General features: G+C 34.0%; 1 protein-coding gene across 3 annotated transcripts; it reads left to right on the top strand.

Moving 5' to 3' along the window:
* Positions 1-10,795: 10,795 nt before the first annotated feature.
* Positions 10,796-19,033, top strand: LOC105641062 (potassium transporter 11). Of its 3 annotated transcripts, XM_089726539.1 has the most exons (10): positions 10,796-11,013; positions 11,274-11,333; positions 11,531-11,840; positions 12,289-12,514; positions 13,404-13,649; positions 14,416-14,466; positions 14,555-14,815; positions 14,941-15,108; positions 17,140-17,394; positions 17,996-19,033. In XM_089726539.1, exons 3-10 carry the CDS (start codon positions 11,706-11,708, stop codon positions 19,009-19,011), a joined length of 2,358 nt encoding a protein of 785 aa, XP_089582665.1. In that variant the 5' UTR covers positions 10,796-11,013; positions 11,274-11,333; positions 11,531-11,705; the 3' UTR covers positions 19,012-19,033. The 3 variants fall into 3 exon arrangements, with proteins under 3 accessions (XP_089582665.1, XP_089582663.1, XP_089582664.1); XM_089726537.1 differs by lacking the exon at positions 11,274-11,333; XM_089726538.1 differs by lacking the exon at positions 10,796-11,013 and having other exon boundaries at positions 11,028-11,411.
* Positions 19,034-19,044: the final 11 nt, after the last annotated feature.

Here is a 19,044-nt window from a genome sequence, read left to right as displayed (position 1 = left end):
GGTTCATAAGGTAACTTTCTAGGAGGGCTTACCACTTTCAAATGACCTATCAACCAAATTTGCAAAATAATAGGGTTTATAGACCATGATCAACTTGCTCTATATGAAACGTCCAAGCTCAAAAAAGTCTCAACTAGGACCAAATTAGTAATATTACGGCATTCTTCCATTTGCAATACTAATTTAACAAATTAGAGATGACCCAGCCAAATAGAATTCGCAAACAAGAAGCTAACAGTCAAATAAAAACTAAAAGCCTTTGTCTTTACTAATTCTTAAAGTCTTCAGGATCTCAAAATTCCTCAATTAAAGTAGTGAGAGTTACCTTACTATCAATCAACATGTTTTCAGCTTTTTTGATATCCAAGCAAAACGCTTGTATTGCAAGTTAAGAAATTACTTTACCTTTCTTTTAGATTTTGCTGAGGGTGCATCAACTCCACATCTAAAAATAGCATTGAATTGGGCACATCTCACACATACCCACTCTAAATAAAAAAAAAAAAACATCTGTTTTGGGACCCCAAAAATTGCAAATAAGCATTCAAAAAGTCCCAATTTATTATTACCCCTGTCAAAGTCAAAACGGGAACAATACCGTACCTTTTTAAGTTTAAGCACTCAACTTTCTTAAGGTCTCTAGTCCATAGATGCATGTAGTGGCTATTATAGGGTTCCATGATGAGAAAACACAAAAATTTGAGAGAAAATAAGTGAAAAGAGCCTCCAAAAATCCCAAAAAATGGAACAATGTACATTTTAACGTGTGAAAGTTAGCTTAAATAAGGGATCCTAGGGCTGAAAATTTGCGATAACTGCTAATGCAACCTATGGTCGTTACTGCTCCTTGTAGCGGTTAACCCCTGGATTTTTCTACAAAAATACATATTAGTCCTTAAAAACTTCACTTAGGTCCCTAATTTTCAATTTAGTCCTAAAATTTTCAATTAGGTCCTGAAATGCATTGTTTTCAAAAATTGACTTATTTGGCCTAAAATTTTCAATTAGGTAGACCCATGATTTCATTATGATGAGTAACAACTTACGATTGGGTAGACCCATTATTTCTGTTGACTTGTGTGATTATTTTCCTTATTTTTATTTCTTCCTATTTATAACTAGATGTTTTGTATACAAATAGGTTGTGTATAATGTCATTGAACATACAATATACAATCACTAGAAAAACTTTCCCAAACCTATCTCAACTCAACATGCTATCAAAGCCGAATCGAAAATATTAGAAACTGCATAAACAAAGTCTTTACGACAGTAAGGTTGCAAATTATTATTGACCTATCAAAGGTTTTCTGGGTGGAGTTGAAGTACACCGCCACCACTAGAAGGAAGCCCAGTCATCGACAACTCGCTCCTTAAAATCCAGTTACCGTCCAACCAAGCGCGTGATCTCACGCTCCTGAAGAAACTTCTGACTTCTATCCCACACAATGGCGTGTGATCCTAGTTTCCTGCGAACTTTCTAGCCATTTTTCCACTCCAGTAGGATCACCCTATTCTGGCAACTCTATTTCGACAGGTCTCGTCAGGTGGCAGCGTGTGACAGCTTCTCCGGTGATTTTTTTTTCTAACGTGTCTGAGTTTTTCCAGCTGTGTTTTATTTTCGACATCTGCGCCTCTGCCAATCTAGTTCAAGTCATTTGTTTTCAAATTTTTTCTTAGTGTTACGCTTGTGTTTCTGATTGCTGCTATTTTTCGGCTACTATTTTTACTTTTGTCTTGGTTTATTACCATTATTTAATAATGGATGGTGGTATCAAAACCAATGAAATATGTTGAAAATTGCATGAGCGACTGACTAGGGGTCATGGTAATAGAAGAATGGGTCATGGTCGTAAAAGGATTGCTTTAGTTAGACTTGTTGCACACCTACCTGAAGCATCTTCTGCTGGAAAATTCTCTAATGAAGAGGTACTATTATTGCGGCATTTTTTTGTCAACACTTGACTTTTCATCCACCATGGCTACCTCTAATTTTGTGCAGTCTAATATGGTTCTTCTTACTAATTCTGTTAATGATTCATGGGTTATAAATTCATGAGCAAAAAACATATGACAAACTCTTTTAGTATATTCTTAACCTATTCATCTTGTTTTATATTCGCATTGCTGATGGGTCTTTCGCACCTATTTCTAGCATCAGTTCTATTCAGTGCACATCCACTATTGATTTAACTTTTGTCCTTCATATTACCTATTTTCTTGTAAACCTTTTATCTGTCAATGCCATTACGAAAGCTCTCAACTGCAAAGTTGAATTTTTTTTTCCACTCATTGTGTTTTGCAGGATCTAAGAACAAGGAAAATAATTAGCTTTGGTAGATTGCGCAATGGCCTATATCTTCTAGAAAAAAGGTTTCAATTCTTTAGCTCCTAGTATCCCTCGAGCTCTATTAGGTTATTAGGGAACTGCTAGTGAAGAAATAATTATGTGGCATAGGCGTTTAGGACATCCTTCTTTTTTGGTTCTAAGAAAAGTATATCATGGTCTTTGTAGCATTGCTAGTTAGAGTCCTTATGTTATGATGCCTGTGAACTTGCTAAACATACAAGGAGTTCTTATATCTCCCATAATCATAAAAGCCCAGTCCCTTTCATGACTATTCATTATGATTTATGGGGTCCTACTTTTACTGTTTCCTTATCTGGTTATAAAGGGTCTGTTACCTTCATTGATTATTGTACTAGATTAACTTGGTTTATTTGCTAAGAACAAAAAATGAAGTGTTTTCTTGCTTTAAATCTTTTCATAACATGATTAGTACACAATTTGATGCAAAGGTTATAATTTTGAGAATGGATACGGGAACAGAATATGTGAATAGTATGTTTCAAGCATATTTAGACTCAAATGGAATTATACATCAAACTATCTATGTGAACACTAGTGCTCAAAATAGGGTGTTTGAAAGAAAAAATTGACATTTACTAGAGGTAGCTAGATCTCTTTTATTCACCATGAATGTTCCTAAGACTTATTGAGTAGATGCAGTGCGTTCTGTGACATATCTCATTAATAGAATGCCTCTTCAAACACTCAATTTTAAAAGCCCTATAGCAACTTTAAAGGGTAATGCATCATATATTGTTCCTCCAAAAGTATTTGATTGTGTTTATTTTTTTCATCATAGGCATGGAGGCAAGTTAGAACCTAAGGCTTCGACATGTGTATTTGTTAGCTATTCTGCCACTCAAAAGGGTTATAAGTATTATCATCCTCTAATTCAAAAATACTTTGTGAGTATGGATGTGATCTTTAGAGAGTCTGAGCCTAATTTTTCCCTAGCTCCTCTACAGGGGCAGATTAGTATAGAAGAGGAAGCTCCTTTAGCTCCTATGTCTATATCTATTCCTAAACAATTTGTGAATCTGAATACTAGTAATGAACATGAACCAAAAAAGGGTAGACTTGATAAGCCAAATTTAAAGAGTTACAGTCGAAGAGAGAAGGTTAATGCCATCACGCATGATACACTTGGTCAATTGTCGTCTCTGTAATCAGCTTCTGAAAATACATCTAGTGAGTTTTTTATAACTCCTGATTCTAATTCTAATGCAATTCCTTCTATTAATATTCCTTACTCTGACCCTGTCGTTGATGATGTTGATCTTCTCATTTCTCTTAAAGAAGGGGTTAGAACTTATACCAAACGTCTTATATCCCAATTTGTTTCTTATGACTCTTTATCTCCTTCCTATAGAGCCTTTATGTTGTTTGTTTCTTCTATTTCTACTCCATGGAATTGGCAAGAAGCATATCAAGATCCAAAATGGAAAGCAGCAATGGTGGAGGAGATGAAAGCTTTAGCCAAAAATAGAACTTGGGAGCTTGTTCCCCCTTCATTAGGGAAGAAACTGATGGGATGCAAATGGGTGTTCACATTAAAAAACAGGGCAGATGGCACAATTGAAAGGTAGAAAGCCAAATTGGTAGTAAAGGGATTTATTCAGACATATGGAGTGGACTATCAAAGAGACCTTTGCTCCAGTTACAAAGATGAACACTATTAGAGTCCTGTTGTCCTGTGCAGCCAACCTAGATCGGAGCATGCATCAATTTGATGTAAAAAAATGTTTTTTTGCATGGTGATCTAAAAGAAGAGGTGTACATGGATATTTCTCCAGGCTTTAATGATGAGAAAACCAAAGGTAAGATTTGCAGATTGAAGAAAGCATTGTATGGGTTGAAGCAGTCACCTAGAGCATGGTTTGATAGATTCAATAAGGCTTTAATAGATTCAGTAAGGCCACGATTTCCTTGGCTATTCTCAAAGTAATGTTGATCATACCTTGATCATCAAACATCATCATAGTAAGATCACTTTATTAATTGTTTATGTTGATGATATGGTTGTGACTAGAGATGATAAGGAGGAGATTACTCGCTTAAAGAAGTTATTGGCTCAGAAGTTTGAGATTAAGGACTTAGGAAGTTTGAGATACTTCCTGGGTATAGAAGTTTATAGATCAGATAAAGGGATCTTTCTCTCTCAAAGGAAATATATCCTCGATCTTTTGAAAGAAACTAGCTGTTGAGTTGTAAACTAGCTGACTCTCCCATTGAAGTTAATCACAAATTGTAAGCATGAATGGGAGAACCGATTGACTTGGGTCAATATCAAAGATTGGTTGGGAAATTGATTTATCTCTCACATAATAGACATGATATAGCATGTGTTGTAAGTCTAGTTAGTTAATATATTCATGATCCTCGTAGTTCTCATCTTGAAGTTGTATTTTGCATTTTTAAGATATCTAAAGTCTGCATCTGGAAGAGGTCTACTTTTCTCTAAGCATGGGCACCTAAAAACTGAAGCATTTACTGAAACTAATTGGGCTGGATCTCAAGATGATAGGAGATCAACCTCTAGGTATTATACCTTTGTTAGAGGAAACCTAGTTACTTGGAGAAGTAAAAAGCATACTGTAGTAGCGCGTTCAAGTGCAGAAGCAGAATATAGAGCTATGGCTCTAGGGGTTTGCACAAAATAATGGCTAAGAAAGATAATGAAAGAATTGTGAATGCCAAAGGGAGAGGATTCGACTTTGATAACAAAGTCGTCATCAACATTGCTCAAAATCCAGTTCAACATGATCAAACAAAGCACATAGAGATTGATCGACATTTCATAAAAGAAAAAGTTATCCAAGGTGTTTTGAAGCATATTCATGTGAACTTGAATACTCAGCTTGTAGATGTTCTTACAAAAGGGTTTAACAACAAACAATTTCATAATTTGATTTGTAAGTTGGGCATGTGCAATATTTATACACCAACTTGAGGGGGAGTGTTGACTTGTGTAGTATTTTCCTTATTTGAATTTCTTCCTATTTAGAACTAAATGTTTTGTATATAAATAGGATATGTATAATGTCATTGAACATACAATATACAATCAATAGAAAAACTTTTCCAGACATGTCTCAACTCAACAATTTCTTTAAAATGAGTGAGAATTTACTATTAGGTAGACCCATGATTTCTTTCTGACGGGTGAGAACTTACTGTTAGGTCGACCCATGTTACTTTATGATGGGTAAGAACTTATCGTTTGATAGACCCATGATTTCTTTATGAAGGATGAGAATATACCATTTTGGTAGACTCATAGCTTGAAAAAAAAAAAAAAGAAAGAAAGAAAAGAACAGAGAGAGATAGAAAAAAAAACACTTGGTTCACTAAGCGTAACTTTGGAAAAATTCTCCTAATAATGATGATGGAGGACCATTGTGAACATGTATTTTTCACTCTCTTATATTATTTGAAAGTAATTATAAAAAGTGTGGTTCAAATTAGTGTTCAATTGATTGAGAACCGGATCAAAACCCAAAAAGTCAAAAGTGATCTTTGTCCACTTTTTTTTATTATAACTTGAGCTATAGACATTGTTTTTGAATGATTAGAGTGGCATTACAAACCAAACTTCCCAGGCTTTCCAACAATATATTACATGCTAAAATCTAGATTAAAATGAGCAAGAATGGAGCCTCAGAAGTTAGATCAAAGGGCTAGAAAATTCAAAGTCAGCAAAAGTCAAAATTATGGTTAAAAAAAGCGGTTGGCCGCACATGGCTTTGGTGGCAGCCGTGGAATTATACCTTGGTGGTAGTCGACGCTCTCTAGTCCCTTTTGCCACATGTCATCTTCCTATTTGATATGAATTTTAATGAATTTGACCTTGTTTCCCCATATAAATAGGCCTTTTGAGCTTCATTCTCATAAACTCTTATTTTCTGGCTGCATTGACACTTGAAAATCTCTCTCTTCTCTTTCTTGTTGCAACCTTTTACACTCTAATCCTCCTTTTTTTAATTAATTTTCTTTAAATTAATTAGGTTTTCGCAATTAATTAGGTTTTCACTCATCCTTAATTAAATAATATTCATTAAATTAATTAATATAATTAATTCTCTTTAAGTTAATTTGGACCGTTCTCGCAAATCAAGATGGAATTGAGATCCAAGCATATTGTTTAAGTAGTCCCCAAACTCTAAGGTTCCCAAGGCTAAGGTATGATTCTCTAATCCTAAATCTCTCTTCTTCTACTCCTTCTCAAATATAGGTTTTGAAAACAGGAGAAATTAATGCGAAAATCAACCATAAAACTACATGGTTCTGATTTTCGATTTGACTAGGGTTATAAGGGATATGTAGGCAGATAATGATGTGGAACCCCAAGAATTGCGTCTTGACGATCCAAATCAAATTTGACATAAACCTTAAATCCCAAATTAGGAAACCTAATTCCCAAATTATGAATTTCTTCTTGGATGGATTTGCGGATCATGACCCAATACTTAACTAGAAAAATGAACTAAAGACAAAAGTTCAAAAACAAATTTAATGAATAACCAAAGAGAATTTGACTCTTTTGAATTTGATTGCATAAAAATACATAAACTGAAATCTAATTCTGTAATACTTGAAAGCTAAATATTTATATCTAGGAAATCCTAAAACTAATTAAACATAAAGCCCACTCAAATAGCCCAGCAAGTAGCGCAACTCTCCTAGTCTTCTCTCAAGGCCACATAGTATTGATCAACCAAGAGATATCCATCCAACACCTCAGGTACTTAGCCGGGGTGAACAGAGTGAAATGACCTAGACCATCCCCCAAGAATCGCCTTCTCCATATTACCAGATATCTTAGTCAAAGCAAATAGATGACCAATTAGGCGGGACTCGCTGTGCACAACCCATCCACCTTAGGATCCGAGTACCCTGGTAAACAGTTGCCTGGGATAACCCCATCACATAAACCATCGTAGACCCAAAACTCATGGTTATAAAGGACTCAATACCATACCAACAACAGAACCAGAGAATATCTTTAGTGCCAAGCTCTAGCAACCACGAGGACTCATCCCTCTCACTCTCAAAGTGGATCCTAATGGGACGAGAGTGATAAGAGGTGCCATTGTATGGTAATCGGGTTGGGGCAGCCATAACCCTCAGTTGGTCCTTAAGCCAAACCTACAAGCATATATCAAGTTCAAGGAAAGAAAAGGCAAAACAAAATCATAAGAGAAAGGTCCGTATCACCCACTTGAAATATAACGGGACTCACTATCCAAGGTCCTCTAGAACAGAAGTACATGCTCATCATGGTCTCTACCAGTAAAAGAGCAGCAATGTTCCCTAAGCCCTCCATCTGAAACACTATCTTAACCATGCGTAGCTCTCCTCGATCAGTAGGGACAATGAATAAAAAACCAGCAGTCATGCAAAAAACGTGGGCCCTCATCCTCAACTTCTGATGGACCTGATCCTCAAAACCTATAGGATCGGCGAACTTTGTAACCAATCCAGTCAGGTCAACCAGTCCATTAACTAGCATGCTCTCAACCTTCTCCTCACTAAAATCAAAGAGGCGCTAAAAGCTATGAAAATATCCACTCATCCTAAGGGCCACTACCAGGTTGTCCACCATTATACAACTTAATCGAGGTGCTCGACTCCATTTTTAGCGGATAGACAAGGCGCTCGAGCCAGGGCCTCATAGTTGTTTATTACTCCTCAAAAAATAATTATGGGTTTGGAAAGATTGGTGGACTAATGGGGATTTTAAATTCATGAATTGCTCAAGAATAGCGAAAAAGTTGTTATAGTCTTGTGTTAAGGCTACTGCAACTTGTGGATCTATTGATATATAGGATTTAAACTTATGAGAATTTCTATTGTAGGTGGATTTACATGTGGGATACCAATTGATTCTAAACCTAGGTTTTGTGAATTATGATTATTTGACGTGAATTATGATTATTTGACTAGGATTTTGGGAATGGTGTGTTGCCATTTCGAATTGGTGAAAAAGCTCAAAGGACTGTGGATTTGGAAATCAAGGTGTGTTCTATGCTACCTCACCACATATGTGGAAGTAAAATTAAATAAATGGATAATTCAGCGAATATATAATGATAAACAAGAATGTACTTTGATCAACTTCATAAGGATGTTAGTATAAGGTTTTACAGGAGAATGAAGTAGTTCTTGTCTAAGTCCAAGCGGAAGACACGACCGTTAATGATCTAGAGGATATCTCAGTTCATTAAATGATTTTTTTAATTGAGCCTTATATATTTTAAACAGGATATGTAGCACTCAGCATAATTTTTCTAGTGTAATTACATATATATCCTCAGTACTATTCATTAGCCTATCATTATATATATATATATATATATATATATATATATATATATATATATATATATATACATAATTTTTTTACCCTTAATTGAACATGTTAGATAGGTATACGAGTCAATCTGTGATACGACCCATTTAAACTCGTGTCATATACAAATCATCTATTTATGGCATGAACCCATTTCGACTCAATTGTAACCTACTTAATTTTTGTGTTAGGCAAATCATGTTCATATATCAATGACTCAATGCAGTCGATTATTGTTATTGAAATTTTAAAATAATGGTACCATAGCCACATATGACGGAATCCTTTATGTTTGAACACTTTGTTTTTATTTTTTAATCTTTGAAAAAGTTGTTGGATCGATTTATAGTTTATAAGTTGCATTTCCACAGTGGCTAAATCACAAAAATAAAATAAAATAAAATAAAATAAAGTCTAAATTTTGACGCTTTTAGCAAATTTAACCAATACTTTTAATTTTATCAATCTACCTCAGATTTATTTTTCCTTATCAATTATGGCCTTCATTTAGAGTCCATTAGTTTGTTGCCTATTCAACAGTCAGTTGGCCCCACAACACGCTATCTCACACCTACATGGTCATTCTTTGGCTATTCATTCTTGTTTTTAAAATCTCCGCAAGCAACTTCCATCATTGACAACCCTAAAGTCCGCCAAGTAGGTTTCTTTGCTCTCGAAGCTTTATTACTCTATCGTACCCAATAGAATTCTGGATAAAGGCTATAATTGACAATAAAAAATAAGAAGAGGGTCTTAATTGATGAAATTGAAAATATTGGCCAAATTTGAAAAAAAAAATTAAAAGTTAAGGGATCTTTTGGGAGATTAAGAAACTTAACTTTTTTTTGTTTTTAGAATTATTAAGAAACTTAACTATTCACATTTCTAAAGAATCATGTCTAAATTTGAAATTGAATCCAATGAAATTACATGTTGTTACATTTGTAAAGAATCATTTCGAAATTGAATTAAAATCCAATAACACTAAAGAAAAATAAATCAAATTAACATATTATTACAATTTGCAAAGAATCATGTCTAAATTTGAATTAGGATCCAATAAAACTAAAAAAATAAAAAAATAAAATTTACATATTACCTAAACTCTAATATTCCAATATAGTAGGAATATATGATGAATGCCAAGACTTTCGATTAAATTTTCTCCTCTCTCGCATAATTTTCCTCTCAAGGGACAAAATGATAAGTACATCGACACATGATAAGACTGCAAAGTTTTGTTGTCAAAATAAAAGACTATCACATTAGATACTCAATCAGCTTTTTGGCCCACTACCCAATTTAATAATCTATCATTAAATCATTATATTGTAATAATATCTTACCCAATAGCCTAGTAATATATTCTTTTATATTTTATTTTTCCAATCATGCCAAAAAGTTTAGTAAAATTACAAAAAGACCAGAAAAAAATACATATACTTTTTTATAGTACTGATTATATAAATCTAACAAGTTCGATAAAAAGCTATGTTATAGTATCCACTTGTTTCAATAAAAAATGGGAAAAAAAAAAGGATTGGCACCTTAATTTTTAAATTCATATTTATTTTAATATAATTAATTTGTTTATTATTAAGTAATTGGTCAAGGAAAATGCAGCCAGGCATTTCTTACTGAGATAGAGACTAGAAAGGAATAAGTAGGAATTGGACAATGACAAGAAAATAAGGCGAAAATTCTATTAATAAAATTTTTAAACGGCATTTAAATAATAAAAATTATAAAATCCAATGGGTCATTCGAGTTCTAAATATTAGAATAAAAACCTGAATAAATAAAAAAAAATCTCTATCAATGATTATAATAATAAACTCTTATTTTTTTATATATTTTTGATTTAGTAATTTAATGTTCAGATATTTTTTGAAATGAAATATTTCAGTTCAAAATCATACTATTTTTCTCATATTTTGTAAAAAAAATATATAAAAACTTCAAATTAAAAAGTTGACAATAATACAATAAAATAAAATAAAATAAAATAATTGCCGCAATGGACTTGGGGAGGAAAAAGAAAAGATGAGTTTTTGTTCTGTAAAAGGCAAAAGAAACGAAGGAAATCTTGCGACCGTGTAATAAAAAAAAGAATTATCGATAGGGACATCAATTAACAAAATAAACTAACCTCTCCGTTCTCTTCTCTCTCCTCTCTATCTCTCAATCAAAACCGGTAGGAGGTTTGTCTGTTAACCCCCTTCTTACTGAAAGCTCAGTTTCTCTCCATTAAATTGACAGCCAAAGTAAGACCGTCTACAACCTGCACTAGACCGTCTACAACCTGCACGAGAAGGTCTCTCTCTGGGTTCTATATTTGCAGCTTGTCTCTCTCTTTCTTTCTCTTGACTTGCTTCAAAAATCGACTTGGGATTTGCTTTTCTAAATCTTTTGCTTAAGAATTTTTATTTGCTTATCTATTTTTTTTCTAGAAAGAACTGGTTTTTAGCCTGTGTGGCTGAGGTCGAAGTGACCCCACCTGGGAATTTAGGAAACATAGCAAAAGAAATCAATGTAAATATCTTTGTCTCTTCTTTTGTTGGATTTTCTGTACAGGAAGGAGGTGTTGTTGAGCTGGTCGTCTATCCTTATTTGGGTCTCTGTTTTTCTTTTTTGGTATGCCAGCTTTTTGGCATTCAATTTAACTGCCAAATTGAGCTTCAGATTTGCTTACTTTCAGCTCTCCTTTTTACTGTATACCCATTTAATGTTTTTTTCTTTTTCAACTTATTCTTGCTTTTAATTTTCTGTTCAATTTCGGGTTACTATTAAATCTTGATTTTGATTCCTAGTTTTCTGTTCTTTTTCTACAGTTTATCAATTCTTTCTTGGTTTTGAAGGATGGATTTCAAGTGAATACTAGAATTTAAGACACGGGTCATTTCCGTTTTAGGATTTTCTTTAGGATTTGTACCTAAATTTTGTAGCCTTTGATTTTGAGAGAGAATTTTGGTTAAAGCTTGGAAATTCACTCAGAATCTAATTACTATGGAAATGACTTCAAGGACGGAAATTAATGATCACAGTGACGACAACAGAGGCAGTATGTGGGATTTGGATCAGAAGCTTGATCAGCCAATGGATGAAGAAGCTGGAAGGCTTAGAAATATGTACAGAGAAAAGGTGTTAGCATAATTCATTTTGTGGACTTTCTGTCTTTAATTAATAAACTTTTTTTAGTGTAGCTGCTCTTGTTCTGTGCGCATATCTATATTATCTTCTTGTTTAGACTGGTCTGAAGTCAAACCTCATACCCAGTTTGAATTTTTAGTTCTGAAGGCTTTCAAGTTATTTAAATTGCAACGGATTGATTTCATTTGTAACAGCAAGAATGTAGAACGTGAATTTATGGAATCTCTGTATATGAGTACTGAGTTACTGGATTTGGTCCTGCATGTATTGAATCAAATTTGAAGTATTGCATAAGTAAGAGGCAAAAGCAAGTTATGCACTTATAATATAATTATGAAGTAATTGCATATATCGTTATACAATTGGTGTGTTTAAAGAATATTGGCATTTTTATTATACTAATTAGCTTTCTTTCTTTATTTGATTTTGATTCCTTCAGAAATTCTCGCTGCTTTTGCTTCTTCGGCTTGCATTCCAGAGTCTTGGAGTGGTCTATGGAGATTTGGGCACTTCTCCGTTGTACGTGTTCTACAATACATTTCCTCGTGGAATCAAAGATCCGGAGGATGTAATTGGAGCTCTTTCATTGATTATATATTCTCTTACTCTTATCCCGCTCCTCAAGTATGTATTCATTGTGTGCAAAGCAAATGATAATGGACAAGGTAAGCCAAAATGTTGAGTACATGGCTCAACCCCTTTTCTCTGAGTTTATGACCTAGTGAATTCAATAAGGAGTGCATGGTATATCATGCTAACTATTTGCCAGGACTTTATTTCTGTGCTTTCTTATATAATGAATCGCAAAGATAAATGGACAATACTATATGAAGATATGTGGACGCCATTGGGCTGCTTTTTCATATATGCTATGATTGACATAGGTGAAAATACATTTATTAGTTCTTTGTTTCTGAAGACCTGTAATTTTCTTGAAATTTTTTTTTTTCTTAAGTTTTTCTATGTCATTCACGTAAATGAAAAAAAAAAAAAAAAAAAAAAAAAAAAAAAAAAAAAAAAAAAAAAAAAAAAAGAAAGAAAGAAGCAACACCGCTATAGTAAAGATGTCATTTTTCACCTTCTATGCTTAATTAAATAACAACTTGCTTATAAAACACAACCCGTTAACTTTTGCCTGCTTTTGGATGAAACGAACATAATGGTGTATATATATATATATATATATAAATAATTGGAAATATATAGCTTTAGAGTATTGAAATGAAAAACTAAAAAATTAAAATTGGATACTTGGGCTTCTGCGTGTTTTTTTTATTTTTATATATTTTTATTTATTTTTTAAATTCTGCTGCTCTTTTACTTAAATCATGTGACTGGAATCTTCTTCTTATTTTATTTTATGGTTCTTTTTGGTAAAATTATACATAAACTGAAGTTATATTTCATTGAATTATTTGTAATGTTATTTACATGAGAACATAATGGAAAATACCTTCATTTTACCTTTTCATTTTAGAAATTATAATTTTTAAAAGTTTATGATATCAACCACATTCCTGTTGAGCAACTGGGTTTATCTATCTTGATGAACAGGTGGTACATTTGCTCTTTATTCTTTGCTTTGTCGGCATGCAAACGTAAAAACTATTCCAAATCAACACAGAACAGATGAGGACCTAACAACATATAGTCGTTCTACTTTCCACGAAAAGTCATTTGCTGCCAAAACTAAGCAATGGTTGGAGAGACAATATTCTAGAAAGAATGCACTTCTTATTCTTGTCCTTGTTGGCACTTGTATGGTGATTGGGGATGGGATTCTCACTCCAGCTATATCTGGTACCTCCATGCAAACTCTTAGAGCCATTTTTGTGTGTCATCTACAAATGATGCTTTCACATGTGTATATATTTGGGTGAAATATTCATTCATGTACAACACCAAGATGAAGTTATGGTTTATAGTCTTGCCGAAATTGACAAGATATATGGTGTTTATATATTGGGAAAAAGTTATTGATCCTTTATTTTCAAATTTTGCACATGTTCTAAGATGGAACTAAAGTGCCTTAAAGTATGTAATGCTGTTTGTAGAAACATCACTTAGATATAATTTCTTATTACCCTAGGTGTATTTCTCACTAGTGTTTGATATTTCACCTTTCTGCTTTTATGCTTAATTGCTCTCTTGTTGGAGAATGGCCTACTGAATAAAGTTATATTTAACAACAGGAAAACTTTTTGAAATATGAAAAGCTAATTTAACAGCTTTCATGTGGTACATGGAAAAGGAATTATATCACGGGCCACAGCATTATAATTAAGTGATATTCATATGTACTTGGCCATTGAAATGTTTTTGATGTTTGAAGATTGTTTGGGAATAATGGCTGAAGAATAACTTAGAATTAATCTTTTTTTTCATTCAACACAGTGAGTGAAACAAGTAACAAAAAGAATCCATTTTAGGACTTTCATTTGCTTCCATTATTTGGTCTCATATGAAAATCCTTTCTATGATGTATGAGCTTTTACTATCTTTTATTGCTGATGTGGCAAATATTTTTAATTCCTGTATACTTGTTTGACCGATCTATTTCTTTCAGTCCTTTCAGCTGCTGGTGGGATTAAGGTAGATCACCCCAATATCAGCAGTGGTACTTTTCTTCTCCTGAAATGAATTAATCTGTTTTTTCACATTCTCCAACTTAATCCTTAATAATTTTTCTGCTTTCTTTGGTGCAGATGTAGTCATAGTTGTTGCTGTTGTAATATTAGTAGGTTTATTTTGCATGCAACATTATGGAACGGATAAAGTTGGGTGGCTTTTTGCTCCAATTGTGCTGCTTTGGTTTCTCTTAATTGGGGGTATTGGCATATTCAACATCTGGAAGCATGACACCAGTGTTCTGAAAGCTTTTTCACCTGTATATATTTATCGGTATTTAAGAAGGGGAGGTAAAGACCGTTGGACCTCCCTTGGAGGTGTTATGCTTAGTATAACAGGTATTTGTTCATGGTCTAGTTGTCTCAAACTCATTTGTATCTCTTGATCCATGACTACTTTTCTTCCCTTGTTTTATACCCAAGGTTATGGCAGTATTCTGATTTCTATTTATTAATAATTACAGGTACAGAAGCTCTTTTTGCTGATTTATCCCATTTTCCAGTTTCAGCTGTACAGATTGCTTTTACAGTCATTGTATTTCCATGTCTTCTTTTGGCATATTCTGGACAGGCCGCTTATCTTATGCAAAACAGAGATCATGTGGCTGAAGCATTTTATCGTTCTATACCAGGTTTGATTTGATTTATTTCAGGTTGATGCAATGTATCTCATACAAATAAAGCTGATTAATGTTCTAGTGACAGAAACAACCGTAGAATAACATTTGAAAATAGAAAAATGACATTTTCTTATCAACATTAAGCAACCATGTAGATCCTTTCTAAAAGCCACATTTTACAGTTTAGTGATTTATGCCAAGCATATTTTATTGGTGCACCCTAACTGAAGTGTTTATTTTAGTTGAATGAAACCTGTTGAGAATAATTTCCCAATGTTGTTCCTTTATTTTTCTTCAAGTTTGAAACTTCTTCTAGGGTACTGTCTGGGGCAATTATATGCACCCAAAAATCCTTTCTGCGTGTGAGAAGGTGAGTGGAGGAGGAAGGAAGAGTAAGTAACTTGAACACTGAACTGCAGGAAGGTAAATTAAGGGTAAAGGAGCACAATCAGGATTGCCATGTTAGCAAACTTAACCTTCAAAACCCTTGAGATTTAGTGCGTAAGAGATGCAAAGTAAATGGTGGTTTGCCATTAAACTAGTAATCTAGTGGTTGAGTACTTGCTTCACAATGCATGAGGTTAAGAGTTCCAATCTTGATGCCCTCCTTTTTTCAATTTTTAAAAGCTTCCAATATACCAAAAGCAAAGGGTAAATGGTATGTTCTTGTTTTACAAAAACCTTTTCTAACTGAGAGATATTATGGTCATACAAGGGTAGATCTGCTTGTATCTGAACAGTGTCAATTAAAATCCGTCTAGTTAATCTTGAAAAGGAAAACAGAATTTAGCCAGTCTCACAATTTGATTTGATGTACTTTTTAATGTTGTATATATGGCCTAATTGGACATCAAGAAATTCACAGATTTGTTATGCTATGTATGGTATGTAATTTTATGAGATTCTCAATTGTTCAAAACTTATGCTATGAAAGGGTTGTTAATAGTTTCATCATTGTCGGCTCGCATATGGTTTCTTCAAATTTTTAGAATGGTACCAAAAAAGGAAAGTACTCATCTTACTTTCAAACAAATATCCACTTAACGATTTCAGCATAAAAAAATTGCAGCAAAAGTAAAGAAAGGTGGTTTAGAATGTTATTTAGTCTTATTTCATTTTTCTAATTTGCTGACGTTTATGATTGCATTTCTGGACTTGCTTCTTATAGAACCTGGTTCCTATATTTGTTACTTCTCAAAAAGTTTCGTGTGCTATTCTGGGAATTGATTAATATCTTCTAAATATGAAGCTCTTAGTCTTAGCCTATTAGAGAGTGCTCATCATGGTTATGATCTTCTTAAGAATTGTATTAATATTGGTTTTATCAAACCGTGGTAAACCACTAAATTAAAACCAAATTTGTATTCTCAAAACAGCAGTCTGGTATAGCATAGTGATGGTGACTGCCGTTACAGAATCAATAACAATACAAACAATACGTAAGAAAGCACTCTAAATATCTTGTTTTTGATGGACTTGTTTGAGCTATACAACTAGCATTGAATAACTAAAATCAAATGTTAAAATAAGAGTATGAAGATGCGCAATGATCCCAAAGCATATGCACAAATGGGTTTGGGACTGTACATGTTGTCTAGCCTTGAATTTTCCACTATATAAATAACAGTTATGAACCCAGTGGATGGTTGCATCAAATGTTATTAGTCAGATGCCAACTTATAGAGGTATTCAGTAGCAGCCCTTTGGAAGGGTGGTGGCGGTGGGGTATGATGCCGCTAATTTGTGTTGAACAATTTTTCAGTGCAGGTTGGGTTGAGGTACCCAGTCTGCTATTTTCAGGATGAATTAGGTCTGGACTGATAGGGCTTTTCACTTTATTTTGGGAAGGCAGATCCCCAAGCCTGTGATGCATAAGAGTAGTTAGTTTGAGTATAATTTAAGCATGTTGAATATTTCATGTTATGTTATAACATATCCAACTCTTTGCAATGGTAAAAAAAATGTGTGTTCTGCAGCTTATTTTCAGTTTTAAGTGTTTGATTTTAGATGCTCATTTATTGCCCTTATATTTTCTTGCTGCAGATGGCATATATTGGCCAATGTTTATTGTCGCAACTGCAGCTGCTATAGTTGCTAGTCAGGCTACAATATCTGCAACATTTTCAATAATAAAGCAGGCTCTTGCGCATGGTTGTTTCCCAAGAGTCAAAGTTGTACATACATCAAAGAAGTTCCTTGGTCAGATATATGTTCCTGATATAAATTGGATCCTTATGATTCTTTGCATTTGTGTAACTGCTGGGTTCAAGAACCAAAGCCAAATTGGAAATGCCTATGGTATGCTTATCTTCTTTTGGACGGTGTAAAAATTTGTTTTCCATCTTTTCTTATTGTGCTAACATTTCGCATGAGTGAGGAAGATTACAACAGAACTTGTATAGAATTCAAAGGACAGACTTTTATACATGTGAACATAAAAGCTAAAAAGGAACCACTACTTAAGCCATAATGACCCAATGAAATGAAAGGGTCCCTAACAGTCTAATTACTTGCTCGCTTGGCTGACAAAATCTTATGCAATTTGGACAAAACTATTAAGATTAATCCCAGTTATATCAGAGTTTAAGAGTTAAGGAGAAAGTTAGCCTACTGCCTCCTATCACCTACCCTCCATTGAAGATGTGTGAATTACTACATTTTTATCCCATTAGGTCTGTACCTGTTCAATATTAGAAACCGTAAAAAGAAAATTTTATATCCCTTCTTCCTTATACTTTGTCCAGAAAAAAGGGAGAAAATAAGTAAGTTTGCCTTTTAAAACTTCCTTTTCCTACATTTTCTTTACCATTAGTTTTTTTCCTCTCTCAATTTATTTTCCAGAGTGTTTAAGTTTACGATAGATTGCACTAAATTAAAAAGAAATTTTGTACATCAACAGGTACAGCTGTGGTGGTTGTCATGCTGGTGACCACATTGCTCATGTCTCTAATCATGATACTAGTGTGGCGCTGCCATTGGATTATTGTCCTGCTTTTCACAGGCTTATCACTGGTTGTGGAATGCACTTACTTTTCTGCTGTACTCTTCAAGGTTGATCAAGGTGGCTGGGTTCCCCTTGTAATTGCTGCAGCCTTTCTTATAATCATGTACGTTTGGCATTATGGTACAGTGAAACGGTATGAGTTTGAGATGCATAGTAAGGTTTCGATGGCATGGATTATGGGTCTTGGCCCCAGTTTAGGGTTGGTGCGAGTTCCTGGAATTGGACTTGTGTACACGGAGTTAGCAAGTGGAGTTCCTCACATCTTTTCTCATTTCATCACGAATCTACCTGCTATCCATTCAGTTGTGGTTTTTGTCTGTGTGAAATATCTTCCTGTCTACACAGTTCCTGAAGAAGAGAGATTCCTGGTCAAGCGGATCGGACCAAAGAATTTCCACATGTTTCGTTGCGTTGCAAGGTATGGCTACAAAGACCTACACAAGAAAGACGAGGACTTTGAGAAAAAACTCTTTGATAATCTCTTCTTGTTTGTTCGGCTCGAGTCTATGATGGAAGGTTGTTCGGACTCCGACGAGTATAGTTTATACGGTCAGCAAACTGTGCAATATAGTAATAATGGAAATACTTCTTGTTCTGCGGTAGATTCCATAATTTCATCTGTCGACTCGATCATGCCTGTACAGGGAAATTTGCTGACAACCTCATCTGGTCAAACAAGCAATCAAATGGAGATTGGTGAGTTAGAATTTTTGAATAACTGCAGGGATGCTGGAGTGGTGCATATACTAGGGAATACAGTGGTGAGGGCAAGAAGAGACTCAAGGTTCTACAAGAAAATAGCTGTTGATTACATTTATGCATTTCTTAGGAAGATATGTAGAGAGAATAGTGTCATTTTTAATGTTCCTCATGAGAGTCTATTGAATGTAGGACAAATATTCTATGTATAAATTTTTTGGCTCTTATGGTTAATATGGTTTACT

Source organism: Jatropha curcas, chromosome 10 (genome assembly GCF_041381405.1).
Source record: "Jatropha curcas cultivar XTBG-Jc1 chromosome 10, XTBG_Jcur_1.0, whole genome shotgun sequence".
Lineage (NCBI taxonomy): Eukaryota > Viridiplantae > Streptophyta > Magnoliopsida > Malpighiales > Euphorbiaceae > Jatropha > Jatropha curcas.
The sequence above is the reverse complement of the archived record's forward strand: the minus strand, read 5'-3'. Positions and strand labels throughout refer to the sequence as shown.